The sequence below is a fragment of the Corythoichthys intestinalis genome, chromosome 9 (genome assembly GCF_030265065.1).
Source record: "Corythoichthys intestinalis isolate RoL2023-P3 chromosome 9, ASM3026506v1, whole genome shotgun sequence".
Taxonomy (NCBI): Eukaryota; Metazoa; Chordata; class Actinopteri; order Syngnathiformes; family Syngnathidae; genus Corythoichthys; species Corythoichthys intestinalis.
The window spans coordinates 835,819-851,488 of NC_080403.1; the positions used below are offsets into that span (position 1 = coordinate 835,819).

General features: G+C 39.8%; 1 protein-coding gene across 5 annotated transcripts in view; it reads right to left on the reverse strand.

The window, feature by feature from the left end:
- The window catches only part of plxnb1b (plexin b1b), a 189,709-nt gene that overhangs the window by 72,757 nt on the left and 101,282 nt on the right, over nucleotides 1–15,670 (reverse strand). For all 5 annotated transcript variants that reach the window (XM_057847056.1, XM_057847057.1, XM_057847055.1 and 2 more), the window contains one exon: nucleotides 2,932–3,114. In XM_057847056.1, the coding sequence (XP_057703039.1) occupies nucleotides 2,932–3,114 (183 nt within the window). The remainder of the gene's footprint in view (nucleotides 1–2,931; nucleotides 3,115–15,670) is intronic.

The window sequence follows — 15,670 nt, forward strand, 5'->3', positions numbered from 1 at the left end:
TGAAGCCATTACTTATCCCTCTTTGTGACACAAGCATAATCTCATTTAGAGCTTTTATTATCTTGGGCATTTGCTTCTAAACAATCACAACACATCATGCTGTCTATACACATTTTTCAGGGAACACTAAAAATAGAACCATTTGTTGAATTTTGATATAAACAATTTTATTTATTTATGTTAAGAATGACTTGTGCAGTTATTTTAAGACAGTGACAATATGGCATAAGTGTTTACTAAGAATCCTGTTACCAGTCAGCGCACTCGCCCTGTTCAATGTGGAGCGCTGTTGACTGACCAGACTGAGGAATGGTTGGTTTGCTAACACTGTGTGATGTAATCATGCCATAATACTGTATGTGAATGGGTGCCATTGTGCGACTATTGCTTGGACAGGGGAGCTCAACCACATGCCACATGACACAAAGAGCCAAGTGTCTACACCCAGGGTAAAAACTATGCAAATTTCGGATGTATCAAGGGGTTTCTAATAGCATCACTTCACTTCTCGGTGTAACGTGAATGGCTTTCAGGGACAAGTCCTATATTGTGTATTTTAGTCAAAATGTTAAGAAGCTGACATTTTGTCATTATGGCAATTATTGCACCATTTTTCATATTAAAAAATATTCTATTATAGATCTACAACATGGGATTCATTTTGTCTCTCCATGAAGCCTTTTTAAACCAAGAAAAATAGCAGTCATACATGACACATATGTAATTATCTCAGTCATGTCAAGCACAATGCTTGAAGGGACTACAGGTACTCCCCTGGGTTACGAACGAGTTCCTACGCTGGCGAGGTAACCCGAATTTCCGCGTAAATCGGAATCTACCCTTTAAGTAACCCTAAATACCATCTAAATCTCAAAATAACTATCCAAAAACATGCATTACAGTGATCCCTCTGTACTTCGCGCTTCAAACTTCGCACCCTCACTCCATTAAAGATTTTTTTTCAATTAAAAAAAAACAAAAAAAAACAGATGAGCGATCCCAAGTCGATCGCGCAGTTTCCCTCTCGCTCCCTATTCGATGTTTGTCAGGCAGGCAGTGCACTTGCATTGGAATTGTTTATTAAAGTTAACGATGATTGAAAGATGAATGTGTTTGATCTTGCCATTCATGAACTTTTGAAGCGCCGCATGCGTCAATCATCGTTTAACATGGAAAACAGTTGCTGTGGCAACTATTGGTGTAAGTGAGCAGCTCCGAGCGGATCTGAGGAGACCCACTCAGTGAAAGATTTAATAAAGCCAACCATTTTCCTACTACAACTTTTTTGTTGTTAAGAAATAATTCAGTGGGACAGTAACATGTTTAAAACTTGTGAAATCAACTCAATCGACTAATTAAACCACCACTATCTCAAAGATTAAGCCTTATGTAAAAAATTTCTGATCTCCTTTAAGTTCAATTCTCGGAAAGTCAATTATATGCAATGACATTTTTCCGTTGTCATTCCTATGTTGAGGCAGCAAAGGGCGAAACTGGTAAAAAGTAACTGATAAATTACTTTTATAGTAACTTGGTTACTTTGATAATAAAGTAATCAGTAAAATAACTGGATTACTTTTTTGAGGCATGTAATCATTAATTAAATAACTTTTTCAAGTAATCGGTGACAACACTGATTACGACCAGCCCAAACGTCGGGCCGGCCCACCGGGATTTGTCCCAATCCTCCTGATTAGCCACACCGGGCCTGATTAACCAGTCAACAGGCCCTGTCTACAGAGGAGATGGTTGTTGGGTGTTTTCTCTCATAATCAGACACTTGAAGCGAGTTATGCTGTTTATAGACAATCTGTGGACGCTAGCTAATGCATGCTAACCGTTTGTATTGGTGTTATTGCTGTATTAGCAGCTAATTCTATTGGTGGCTTTCCACGGCTGTGAATATGTCTTTGAGGATGAGACAGATTTTTGTCATTTTTAGTTTCACTCTGCAAAACGTCGACGTCAGGAACAGCTCAATAAAGGCAGCGAAGCACACAGACTTTTGGTAACATCCTTTCGGAGTTTAGGTCGCTGTCTAGCTTAAACTGAGCACCAACATCTTAGCGAGGCGTGTTTATGATGCATATTTCAAAAATTTCTGAATGTGGGAATTATGCAGCTTTTACAGGACGTAGTATCTTTTGTGTTTTGAATTGTTTTTTTTGTAATATTATGAGGAAAAATTGTCGAAAAACCTTTCGTAACCTGAAAATTTTTGTTTATAGAAGTATGTCAAGGTACCATTGTATTTGTGTCATTAGGTCACGGGAAAATGAGACTCACCCATGCTCATTCAGTTTGAAGCTAAAATGTTGAATGCGGTTTGAGTTTTGCCTTGTTGACCTTACCTTGCTGGTGCTACTAACTTTATTTATCATGAGAGTGTATGGAAGATATCCCCACCCCCTCCTCACTCTCAGAGAGAGAAGAGAAGAGACAAGAAAACGTGCCATCGTAGCAGCAAAATGGAGAGGCAGTTTTTAATGACTAGCTGCATCTAGTGATGAACCTGAGAAGTGGAACAGAGTAGAGGCTGAGCTCAGCCTTCTTGTTAGGGCCATATTCAATAGCGTACCATACGAATGCTATTTTTAGACCACATCGGAAACCAGAAGAGGGTCAACATAAAAGCACGCTCTTATACAACTCATGTTATTACTATTTGATTTTTTTTTGCCGGGTATCTTCAAAGGTGACTTATTACGTGTGGTATTCTATTAGATTTTCATAATTTACTATGGGCCAATAAAACAGCACCTTGCCTTAGAACACTACAAAACTATGACTTATATACGGAACTGTATTATTTTTGTTCCTATCACGGACACTTTAGCTCACAAAAAATGCAACCCAATCTTAAAATCTAAATGAAAATGTTAAGTGTTTGTCAAAATGTGAAGGGACAATCATCCGTGTGTGAAAATTTACCTTGTGAAGTTTTCCTTTGGAGTCTCCCAGGAATGCAATCGTATGTCCCGCCCTTATGCTAACAGCAACAGCTGTGAGTCGAGCAGAGGGGCTGTCCAAAATGGTTTCGGCTTCCACGGCAATCCGACTACCCATGGGGCTAGGTGTGTGATCAGACCCACAAGGGTACCGATCGAGAGTGTTCTATAAAACAAGGTATAGACAGTTTAGGGTCACTGTAACATGACAAACACTGGCACATACATAGAGTTGCATGGAACAGTATGAACTCTTTGGAAACACAGATATTTCTGCAAACAATAGTTTAAAATGAGATTCTCATCGCCGTCAAAACAAACACAGTTGGGGACAAGAAAAAGTTGAGGGGGTCGAATCCGGCTCGCGGGGTTGTTCTGCCTAGCAGGCACATTGTACATTGTACTGTACATACAAAATCACATGCTATTATTTTGACATTGAATGATATAATGTAACTGTGCAAATATTGCATATGCAACACCCAGATTAACTAGATTGAGACAGATGTCTGAGAACATATTACATAGTGAGATGCGTGTGATAATTTTGTGGCATTAGCAGTGCAATGACAGTGACATTTCAGGGCAAACTTGACTTGAGTATTGCGACAGCTCTTGGAAAGAAACAGTCTCAGTCCGTTTTTGCTGATATGGCCCTGTAGTACCTGCCAGAAGGCAACAGGTTGAAGAGGTGGCATCTGGGGTGTGTATAGTCCTTTACGATGCTCTTTGCCCTTCCTAGGTACTAAGCAGTGACGTGCGGTGAGGTTCATGGTTGGTGAGGCACTGACTCCTTTAGTGTCAGATTTCCAAATATATAAACCAAAAAGGGTAGCTTATTCAATTGGCAACTGGTTATTTCATATCTCATCAGCATTCTTCACAAAACACGCACACACGGTACATATTATCGATACGTAAAAGTAAGAAAATAACATGCATTTGCTCTACACACTCAATGTGTTGGCCGTCGCAATTCTATAATTCATGCAACATAAATGAGAGTAAAGAGTGGTGTACAAAACCACATAATTCAATTATGACCTTTGGTGAAATATTCAGTTGTTTTTAAAACTTTTAATTCTGATACTTTAATCAATTTATTACAGAATGCTAAACAAAATGTGTGAAAAGAAAAACAAATAATATTTTATTTAAGGCCAAAATTTAGTTTTTAAATATTCTATTGTATTTTTCTTAGTCTAAGCTCTTTTTTTTTTCTTTTCTTTTTTTTATAAAATTGAAATTAAAACTGTTTGTGGTCTTGCGCCTGTCCTTCACCACAAAAACCGGTGTTATTTTGGAAGGGCATAGGTTTGGTCTCAACATTCGTAGGGACGATATAACAGCATAACCTGCCTATAGGTACACTTTTTGCTGGGGACGGGACATTAATAAGACCAAACAGATTGGATGAAGGGGGCAAAGGGCCACATTTCTCATGTATAAGAACTTAATTAATTAATAGGCAAAATGATCAATGCAAAATAAATCCTTATCTACTGATAATAACTTTTACGTGCATTGGTTCAGATGATACACTGTTCGATTCAAACCTTTGTTTTCAAAAAATACTAAAGAAACATTTTGAAAACTTCCTGAATAAAGGTCTGGTTTTTATTAGCAAACATAAACATAATGAAAATAATTCACTTAATAATGGTAGGGTCAATTCTATCCTTACAACATATGGAACTATTGAAAAATCTAAATTCTCTGTATAACTGAACATTATATCATGCAAAAAAGGTAAGGTTGCTTAAAAGTTGGTGGAGACAACGTTAGCATCCTGAAAAGTTGGTAGTGTTATGTCCCTACTGTCCCTATGCAAACCTACGACCTTTTTGTAAAAGTCCTCCTTATTTTCCTTTACTTTAAAAAAAAATCTCTCCGCCTCAATGGAGAGGATTGCTTCAATTAGATCGCTGTGTTCTATTTGACAAGCCAGAACACACAGTGGATGTGTCCAAATGCTCTGTCAAGCTAACCTTCCATCTTTCTCAGCAAAACCATGTAATCGTTCTACATATATGCCACGTTTAGAAGAGCTTACACGCTCATTGTTACCACGAAATGTTAACTCCTGTTTAGCTAGGATGCAGGTTGCATTAATGAGGTCTTTCAAACTCTTTACCTTAGCATTCTGGATGCTACCGTTGAGCTTCCGCTGTTCGTCAAAGCCAAATCGATCCTTGAGCTTCCAAAAGTTTTTAAAGCAATCAGGCTTTGAATGTGAATGGTCGAGCTCTCGTGTTTGCTGAGGCTTCGTGGTAGTTTTTTAATGTCACAATATCTCGTGTTAGTCCAGACATTGGCACAAGTTGAGAAGAAAAGGCAGGGAAAGCAGCAAAGGCGATTTTTCGAAGGACAGCCACATAGCCAGTCTTTTCGGGTGTACCAGTCCGTTTGAAAAGCGCGAGTTATCTTCTGTCCCGCAGTTTGAAGCAAACCTTTTAGCTCCGGTGTGGTGTTAATCGCGTCCACTCTTGACGGAAAGTCCAGTTTCACGTACGCCCCCTTTCAGTGCGGCAGAGTACTATCTGCCGCAAGCTGTGCCTTTTCACTGTGGTTTCATTTCCCATCAGCAAAACTAAATATATCGCTAACAAACATTAAACTTTAAGGGTTAAAGACATTAGCCAGACTGTGGAAAATCAGGTCAAATAAACGTATCTGGAAACATTATAATGGCGACATGCAGATGTACGGCAACCAGCACGCTCCAATTCCATGTATCAACCCAGTTTGTTATGGATTGCGCAATCAGAGGTGAGGCTTTACTCGTTGCTGCCGCACCTCTCGTTTCATTTCTTTATTTGAACAGGAAATTGGCAAATTCAGCGATTTTGACTATAAAAAATGTTTGAAATGAGTTATACATTAAGAGCAATGGACAAATATTAATATAAATTTGATGCTATAATTATTTTTTTTGTCATGATGACAGGTGAGGCTCTTCCTCACCTGCCTCCCCTGACCGCACGTCACTGGTACTAAGGGTTGTAGATGGTGGACACGGGAGTAAGGAGACAGCCATTTATGCTGTTTTGATCTCCCTCTGCGGTAGGGTTGTGTATTGCCTTGCGATACTATTCGTATCAGGATTCACAGGTCACGATTCGATTCAATCCCGATTAATCCCGATATACTTGAAGACGATTACTGCGATATTTGTATATCACGTTCGAGAAAACAAATCAAAATGGACATAAAGGCATAGCCAGAGTTTGACTTTTGTGTGTGTGTGTGTGGGGGGGGGACGCAAAACATGGAACAAAAAAATCCCAAATAGCCATCTTGCCTCGTCAGGTGTAGTTTTGGCTAAGCAAAGCAAAGGACAGTCTCTAAGATGCTCGTCACATGATCTGTTAGAAAAATAATTTTGTTCATTTCATTAATTTTTGTTGTTTGTTTCATTGCTTTACAACTTTTATAGACAGCATTTTACCATTCAGGTCTTTATTTCAAATTCACATTCAGTGGGGCAAATAGTATTTAGTCAACCACCAATTGTGCAAGTTTTCCTACTTGAAAAGATTAGCGAGCCCTGTAATTGTCAACATGGGTAAACCCCAACCATGAGAGACAGAATGTGGAAAAAAAACAGAAAATCACATTGTTTGATTTTTAAAAATAATATTTCCAAATTAAAGTGGAAAATAAGTATTTGGTCACCTACATACAAGCATGATTTCTGGTTGTCAAAGAGGTCTAACTTCTTTTAACGAGGTCTAACGAGGCTCCACTCGTTACCTTTATTAATGGCACCTGTTTTAACTCATTATCGGTATAAAAGACACCTGTCCACAACATCAGTCAGTCACACTCCAAACTCCACTTTGGCCCTAGGTAAAACACTTGGTGTAAAGAAATCAACTGTGGGAGCAATTATTAGAAAATGGAAGACATACAAGATCACTGATAATCTCCCTCGATCTGGGGCTCCATGCAAGATCTCACCCCGTGGCTTCAAAATGATAAGAACGGTGAGCAAAAATCCCAGAACCATACGGGGGGACCTAGTGAATGACCTACAGAGAGCTAGGACCACAGTAACAAAGGCTACTATCAGTAACACAATGCGCCGCCAGAGACTCAAATCCTGCACTGCCAGACGTGTCGCCCTGCTGAAGCCAGTACACGTCCAGGCCCGTCTACGGTTCGCTAGAGAGCATTTGGATGCTCCAGAAGAGGACTGGGAGAATATGTTATGGTCAGATGAAACCAAAATAGAACTTTTTGGTAGAAACACAGGTTCTCGTGGTTGGAGGAGAAAGAATACTGAATTGCATCTTGTTACGTCCCACGGACGGCTCGCTAAGGACGTAGCATAAAACAAGCCACACAAATTTACAAGTGGACACAAATTTATTTACAATAAGCAAACTCACAATGAATTTATACAGAATGCAGAGGAAGCGTGACTTCAGGGTAAGCCCAGGCCAAAACAACAAACAAAAGGAACTACACTTTAACCCCACCCGCTAACTAAACCCTGATCATGTAAAAGGAACAAAGAAAAGACAGCCACTAAACTAACTTCCTACGCTATACAAAACAGGAGAAAACGGGTTGAAGAGAAATGGCAACTTACCCCTACTTGCTTCAGTGCAACCTTACTTATTTACAGTGGTGCACAAAAACGATTCAATAATGAAAAAACACAAAAGACCTCACCGAAAAAGCGGGAGTGTATTAAACTAGCGATCAAATGCAAATGAGAGTGAATGGCGAGCAAACAGCTGGCGAGGACGACCGCGGCAGAATGCTGTCAAATGAGACCTCGTAGATCATTGACAGCGGCAGGTTTATGAAGCTTGGCGCCTTTTTCGTGGCCAATCAGCGGCGGCGACATCGTCGGTCCATCTGGCGTCGATCAGCTGTCGTCACAGTGGGAGGGGAAGCAGCCAGCTGGCGGAGGCGACGATCAGCTGACTGGAAGAGTCTCAGAAAATTAACTATTAAATGGCCAGGGGCCATCACACATCCGAAGAACACCATACCCACTGTGAAGCATGGGGGTGGAAACATGCTTTGGGGCTGTTTTTCGGCAAAGGGACCAGGACGACTGATCTGTGTAAAGGAAAGAATGAATGGGGCCATGTATCGAGAGATTTTGAGTGAAAATCTCCTTCCATCAGCAAGGGCATTGAAGATGAGACGTGGCTGGGTCTTTCAGCAGGACAATAATCCCAAACACACAGCCAGGGCAACAAAGGAGTGGCTTCGTAAGAAGCATTTCAAGGTCCTGGAGTGGCCTAGCCAGTCTCCAGATCACAACCCCATAGAAAATCTGTGGAGGGAGTTGAAAGTCAGTGTTGCCCAACGACAGCCCCAAAACATCACTGCTGTAGAGGAGATCTGCAAGGAGGAATGGGCCAAAATACCAGCAACAGTGTGTGAAAAGCTTGTGAAGAGTTACAGAAAACATTTGGCCTCCATTATTGCCAACAAAGGGTACATAACAAAGTATTGAGATGAACTTTTGGTATTGACCAAATACTTATTTTCCACCATGATTGGCAAATAAATTCTTTCAAAATCAAACAATGTGATTCTTTTTTTTCCACATTCTGTCTCTCTTGGTTGAGGTTTACCCATGTTGACAATTACAGGCCTCTCTAATATTTTCAAGTGGGAGAACTTGCACAATTAGTGGTTGACTAAATACTTATTTGCCCCACTGTATATATAGGAAAGTCAATTACATGCAGGGATATTTTTCAGCCACTGAAGGGTGGGCACCTCCCTCCCCTCAATATCTGCATATGCATAAAAGTACATTTATATCAATTTATTCCTGAAACCTCATCCAGCACTAAAGTAAACATGTTTTTGTTTTACGTTTCAAGAACATATGGCTTTCATGATAATATTTTTTCTTTTTTAGTGCAAACCTGCTTTAGTCCGAACCTGCTTAAATACAGAATTCTAAATACTCAACGCCTCCGTTTTTGCAGTAAAAGCCAAAATGAGCTCAAATTTCAGACTTATAAAAGGACTAATCCGATCAAAATGACTGGAAGTTCTCCGTCTGCTTTTGCTGAGATGTGCTGCCCGCAGTACGCAGCCAACAGCAGCTAATGTTACCATTTAGATTGACTGACGCTGGGCTGCAATAGGTATGTAAACACCCCAGTAATGGCGGCTAACCACTACAGGGCGACGCACACAAATCTCAACTTTGATTAGTTTAAGGTTGTTTTTAGTTCAGCAGACTGCAAGGCAATGCTGCTGCTCGCTGCCAACTACTGGACGGGAGTAGAAGTACAGCCACTGAGTTGCTTATTTCCAACAAAAACACGTGTAACGATCAATACATATGGATTATGAATCGATACGGTAATTGCGTATCTGTCTCAGAATAGATTTTTTTAAACACTCCTACTCTGCAGTCTTCTCATTTGTGTGATCTCGTCCGCGCACTACTGCACTTGGCTCACTTTTGTGTCCGAAGTTACATTAGTTCATTCGCCCCCTTCCGGTCAAAATGGATTGGACGTCTGGCACCGTCTATGGCAGCCAATGAGTTCACAAGGAAATAAGCCAAAAACGCTCAAAACCTACAGGTGATGACAACAAAATAACATGAAGCAACTTGGAAATGACCTAAAATCAACAGGAAGCAACCTGGAAATGCCCGAAAAATCAACAGGAAATGATCCAAAACGTACAGGAAGTTGGCCCATAAGCATTTTAAAATTAAATAATAGTTGCAACATTAACTCATGGCCTGCCGTTACCAATGGTCGTCGTCCAATTCACGTATACTGGAAAGACTGGCTGTCAAATGCTCACCTTCCAGTGCCACTGGCGGCGCTCGACGTCCAATCCATTTTGACTGGGAGGGGCCAATGAATGCCAGTGAGTTAACTTATTTGGCCCAAAAAAATGCACTGCAAAACTAATTGCATTGCAATGGGACACCAAACACATTGTGTTTTAAAATCCAGACTAAAAACAAATTCATGGTATGATATGATAATTTTCTATAACATTTGAAATTGCAGTGACAATGCTCTTTATGTTTAATCTGTGATTTAGATATAGTTTAACGATTATTCAGTGTCCTTGTGTCCTTAGAGTGATGATTCAAATGTAGTAATAATTAATCATTATGAATGTTTTCCCAGCGCTAATGTATAAAACAGATCCGAAGTCATTTGACTCTATAATTAAATCACCCTTTTACGAGTGACAACAATCTAGGGCAGGGGTGTCCAAACGTTTTGCAAAGGGGGCCAGATTTGGCGTGGTAAAAATGTGGGGGGCCGACCTTGGCTGACGTCCTTTACGAAGAACAATATATTTAAGCAAAATTTAGCAAGCCATTCAGTGTCTCACATTTGCTTTATTATTTTTTTATGAATAATTTCCACAATCTCGCAACTAGCCTTTGCGGCGTTGTCTTTCAACTCTCGCGCTCTTGCGAAATACTACTGTTGTGAAATTAAACTAGCTTCAAGTTGCTTCAATTTCTCGCTGCGTATCTTCCCTGTAATCTTGTCGTACATGTCAGCGCGTCTTGTTTGGTAATATTGTCTCACATTGAAATCTTTAAAAACAGCGACTGTCTTTTTGCAAATGAGGCAAGACACAGTTGTTGCGTATCTTAGTGAAGAAAAAGTCCAATTTCCACCTATCCTTGAAGCGTCGGCCGTCACAGTCAACTTTTTTTTGTTGATTGTTACCTTTTTAGAAAATTGGAAGTAGAGGGTCACACGGAGTATTGCTGCATAGCCCTTAAATACCTGCAACATTAAGCAATTATCAGAGAATCCCAAAATTTGAAAAATAATGTCCTAATGAAACCTCTTTTTCAAATTTGTGAAAAGTCAAAATGAATACGTGTAATAAGCGCTCTAATATCTATAACCCATGCTAAATCATGTTTTTTTCTTATGGAACCTGCAGATGCATATGTTGACTTGAATCCATCATTTTTTTTCCCAAAAAGAAATGTCAAAATTCTAAATTAGTCTGAAAATCATGAAATTTTGGTGTATCAAATGTCATACATCTGGCAACAAAGGATTAAAGTGCTGCTGCCTTTTAGTGGGTAAATGAGGAGCAGCATTTTGTGTGTAAACTACTTCATATGCTGGTTGCAGTACTGCTGACCAAATTATTAAGTCTGTGTGCGGGCCAGATGTTATTGATTTGATGACAGAGGCTGGGGGCCGGATGAAATTTGACCACGGGCCGCATTTGGCCCCCGGGCCGGATTTTGGACATGTCTGATCTAGGGTCTTCAACAGGAATAGATTCTTTGAGTTGTGAGGATGAAGAGTTGAACCTAGTTTATTCACATCTTCAAACAAAACTTGAGTTGCTATTATTTGTGGTTGCGAAAACAGTTTGGGTATAAGGTCTTTAAAGCATACTTTCTGGCATGTTCTCAAGTGCCCTGCCTCCTGGGAGATTACACAGTAAGTGGCACATGTTGGCAAATGACACAAAGAAAAAAAATCATCTGGGCATTTAGACAAAAAAAAAATCACTTCAAGAGAGAACCTCTGTGTAGGCATTTTCGGCATGTTTAGTGGAAGCTCCAAAGCCTGAGCTTCAAAATAAGAGCGTGTTCCACCAAGTATAGTCAAGGGAGCGAATCTCATGCAAGAACTGTCATTGCACATACCGTACTTCCTGGGGATGAAGTTATAAAACTTTGGTTTTTCACTTCTAAAGCACTCTCAAAAATGAATTGAAATCCCCCTTTCCAATTAAACTTCTTAAATTCCTTTCTTTATAGTCATTTATTCATCTTCAGCAACACTTATCCTCACGAGGGTCACTGGGCGTTGGAGTGTATCCCAGCTAACTATGGATTAACTAAGGGCAGCGTTACACAAAAGGATTCTTCCAAATCAACAACAACAACAACTTTGCAACTGCAGTCAAATGACCAAAGTAGGAATAAGCAATGTTACGATAGCCACATTTTTTACACTAAACGTACCTCTTAACAAAACTTTGATCTAGGATTGCTGCATTCAAAAATAGGGGATTTACAGTGCCTTGCAAAAGAATTCGGCCCCCTTGAATCTTGCAACCTTTCGCCACATTTCAGGCTTCAAACAAACAAAAGATATGAAATTTAATTTTTTTGTCAAGAATCAACAACAAGTGGGACACAATGGTGAAGTGGAACAACATTTATTGGATAATTTAAACTTTTTTAACAAATAAAAAACTGAAAAATGGGGCGTGCAATATTATTCGGCCCCTTTACTTTCAGTGCAGCAAACTCACTCCAGAAGTTCAGTGAGGATCTCTGAATGATCCAATGTTGTCCTAAATGACCGATGATGGTAAATTTAATCCACCTCTGTGTAATCAAGTCTCCGTATAAATGCACCTGCTCTGTGATAGTCTCAGGGTTCTGTTTAAAGTGCAGAGAGCATTATGAAAACCAAGGAACACACCAGGCAGGTCCGAGATACTGTTGTGGAGAAGTTTAAAGTCGGATTTGGATACAAAAAGATTTCCCAAGCTTTAAACATCTCAAGGAGCACTGTGCAAGCCATCATATTGAAATTGAAGGAGCATCAGACCACTGCAAATCTACCAAGACCCGGCCGTCCTTCCAAACTTTCTTCTCAAACAAGGAGAAAACTGATCAGAGATGCAGCCAAGAGGCCCATGATCACGCTGGATGAACTGCAGAGATCTACAGCTGAGGTGGGAGAGTCTGTCCATAGGACAACAATCAGTCGTACACTGCACAAATCTGGCCTTTATGGAAGAGTGGCAAGAAGAAAGCCATTTCTTAAAGATATCCATAAAAAGTCTTGTTTAAAGTTTGCCACAAGCCACCTGGGAGACACACCAAACATGTGGAAGAAGGTGCTCTGGTCAGATGAAACCAAAATTGAAATTTTTGGCCACAATGCAAAACGATATGTTTGGCGTAAAAGCAACACAGCTCATCACCCTGAACACACCATCCCCACTGTCAAACATGGTGGTGGCAGCATCATGGTTTGGCCCTGCTTTTCTTCAGCAGGGACAGGGAAGATGGTTAAAATTGACGGGAAGATGGATGCAGCCAAATACAGGAACATTCTGGAAGAAAACCTGTTGGTATCTGCGCAAGACCTGAGACTGGGACAGAGATTTATCTTCCAACAGGACAATGATCCAAAACATAAAGCCAAATCTACAATGGAATGGTTCAAAAATAAAAGTATCCAGGTGTTAGAATGGCCAAGTCAAAGTCCAGACCTGAATCCAATCGAGAATCTGTGGAAAGAGCTGAAGACTGCTGTTCACAAACACTCTCCATCCAACCTCACTGAGCTCGAGCTGTTTTGCAAGGAAGAATGGGCAAGAATGTCAGTCTCTCGATGTGCAAAACTGATAGAGACATACCCCAAGCGACTTGCAGCTGTAATTGGAGAAAAAGGTGGCGCTACAAAGTATTAACGCAAGGGGGCCGAATAATATTGCACGCCCCACTTTTCTGTTTTTTATTTGTTAAAAAAGTTTAAATTATCCAATAAATTTTGTTCCACTTCACGATTGTGTCCCACTTGTTGATTCTTGACAAAAAATTAAAATTTTATATCTTTATGTTTGAAGCCTGAAATGTGGCGAAAGGTTGCAAGGTTCAAGGGGGCCGAATAGTTTTGCAAGGCACTGTATCTACTTATACAGTGCCTTGCACTGTATTCGTATTCGACCCCCTTGAACTTTTCAACCTTTCCCCATATTTCATGGTTTCAAGCAAAGATATAAAATGTCATTTTTTTGTCAAGAATCAAAAACAATTGGGACACAATCGTGACGTGGAATGGATTTTATTTTATATATACACTGTATTTTATACTTTTTTAACAAATAAAATTGAAAAGTGGGGTTTGCAATATTATTTGTCCCCTTTACTTTTGGTGCAGCAAACTCTCAAACTCAAACTCTAGAACAGGGGTTGGGAACCTTTTTGGCTGAAAGAGCCATGAACACCACGTATTTTTAAATGTAATTCTGTGAGAGTCATACAATATGTTTAACACTAAAAATACAATATGTGCATTTTAAGTCATTTCTCCACTTTTAAAGTACAATAAGTCTCTGAATTATTTTTAATAACTTGTATAAATAATAATAGTTTAATTAAATAAATAATAATCATATTAAAATAGCTATTTTAATATTTTGTTGTGTCCACAGATAGATTCACCCTATGTTTAAAATGTTTCATCTTATTTCGTTGTTTGTGAAAATATACACACACAAGTTTCAGCCTGAAAAGATTGTTGTACTTACGGTTTTAAACCAGCAGGGGGCAGTGTTCGCAATTCTCGCATTTTAGAGTGAGTAAGAAATGAGCTGACTGTGCAGCAATGCGAGATGGATGTTGGTGTTAAAAGTAATTTTTTCTTGTTTCAGGTGAGAAAAGAGTATAATTTGACAGTGTATATTAGCAGATTGCTTTATTTTAGGATGATTGTGACGTTTACTGTGTATTAATATTGTTCAGAAATATGTTAATCGTTAAGTATGTTTATGTATGCAGATGTGTTCGTTATGGCGAGCGGACGACGAGTGAATGCTAGTAGTGTAAAAAACAAGCTAAATGTTTGTCACAAAAATGTATTTGTTTATTAATATAATTATACAAGAATTTGGATTTTAGAGCGAATAACAAATGAGCCGTGTGTGCAGCAATGGCAGACGGATGTGTTTTTTTTGTTTGTTTCAGCTGTACAAGAAAAATGAAAATAAAATTAAATGTGTAGCAACAGACTGAAGCATTTCATCTCTGTCTGCACCACGCTACAGATGCATAGCTATTTTTTCAACCGACTGCTACACTCATCATCAGACTTTTGCGTTCTCCACTGCTGCACCTGTCCTGAATGTCGCCTGATCACTGGCTTGCCAAAGGAAAAAATGTGAGCGGCCCTTACTATTTGCTCTTTTTAACGCTTCCCCTGTGGCCCTTCCTCCCGCCAAGGTTTTCCCCGAGGTCCTAGCGCCCTTCCCATTACATAATGAAATTGAAGATTTGTCTGCGAGCCAGATGCAGCCGTCAAAAGAGCCATATCTGGCTCGCGAGCCCCTGCTCTAGAAGTTCAGTGAGGATCTCTGATTGGTCCAATGTTGTCCTAAATGACTGATGATGATAAATAGAATTGATCTGCGTGTAATCAAGTCTCCGTATAACTGCACCTGTTCTGTGATAGTCTCAGGATTCTGTTTGAAGTGCAGAGGGCATCATGAAGACCAGGGAACACACCAGGCAGGTCCGAGATACTGTTGTGGAGAAGTTTAAAGCCAGATTTGGAAACAAAAAAATTTCCCAAGCTTTAAACATCTCAAGGAGCACTGTGCAAGCAATCATATTGAAATGGAAGGAGTATCAGATCACTGGAAATCTATCAAGACGCAGCAGTACCTCAAAACTTTCACCTTGAACAAGGAGAAGATTGATTAGAGATGCAGTCAAGACACCTATGATCGCTGCGAATGTACTGCAGAGATCTACAGCTGATGTGGGAGAGTCTGTCCACAGGACAAAAATCAGTCATACACTGCACAAATCTGGCCCGTGTGGAAGAGTGGCACGTACTAAGCCATTTCTCAAAGATATCCATAAAACGTTTGCCACAAGCCACACCAAACATGTGGAAGAAGGTATTGTGGTCAGATGAAAACAAAAATTGAACTTGACAATGATCCAACACACAAAGCCAAATCTATTATGGAATGGTTCACAAATA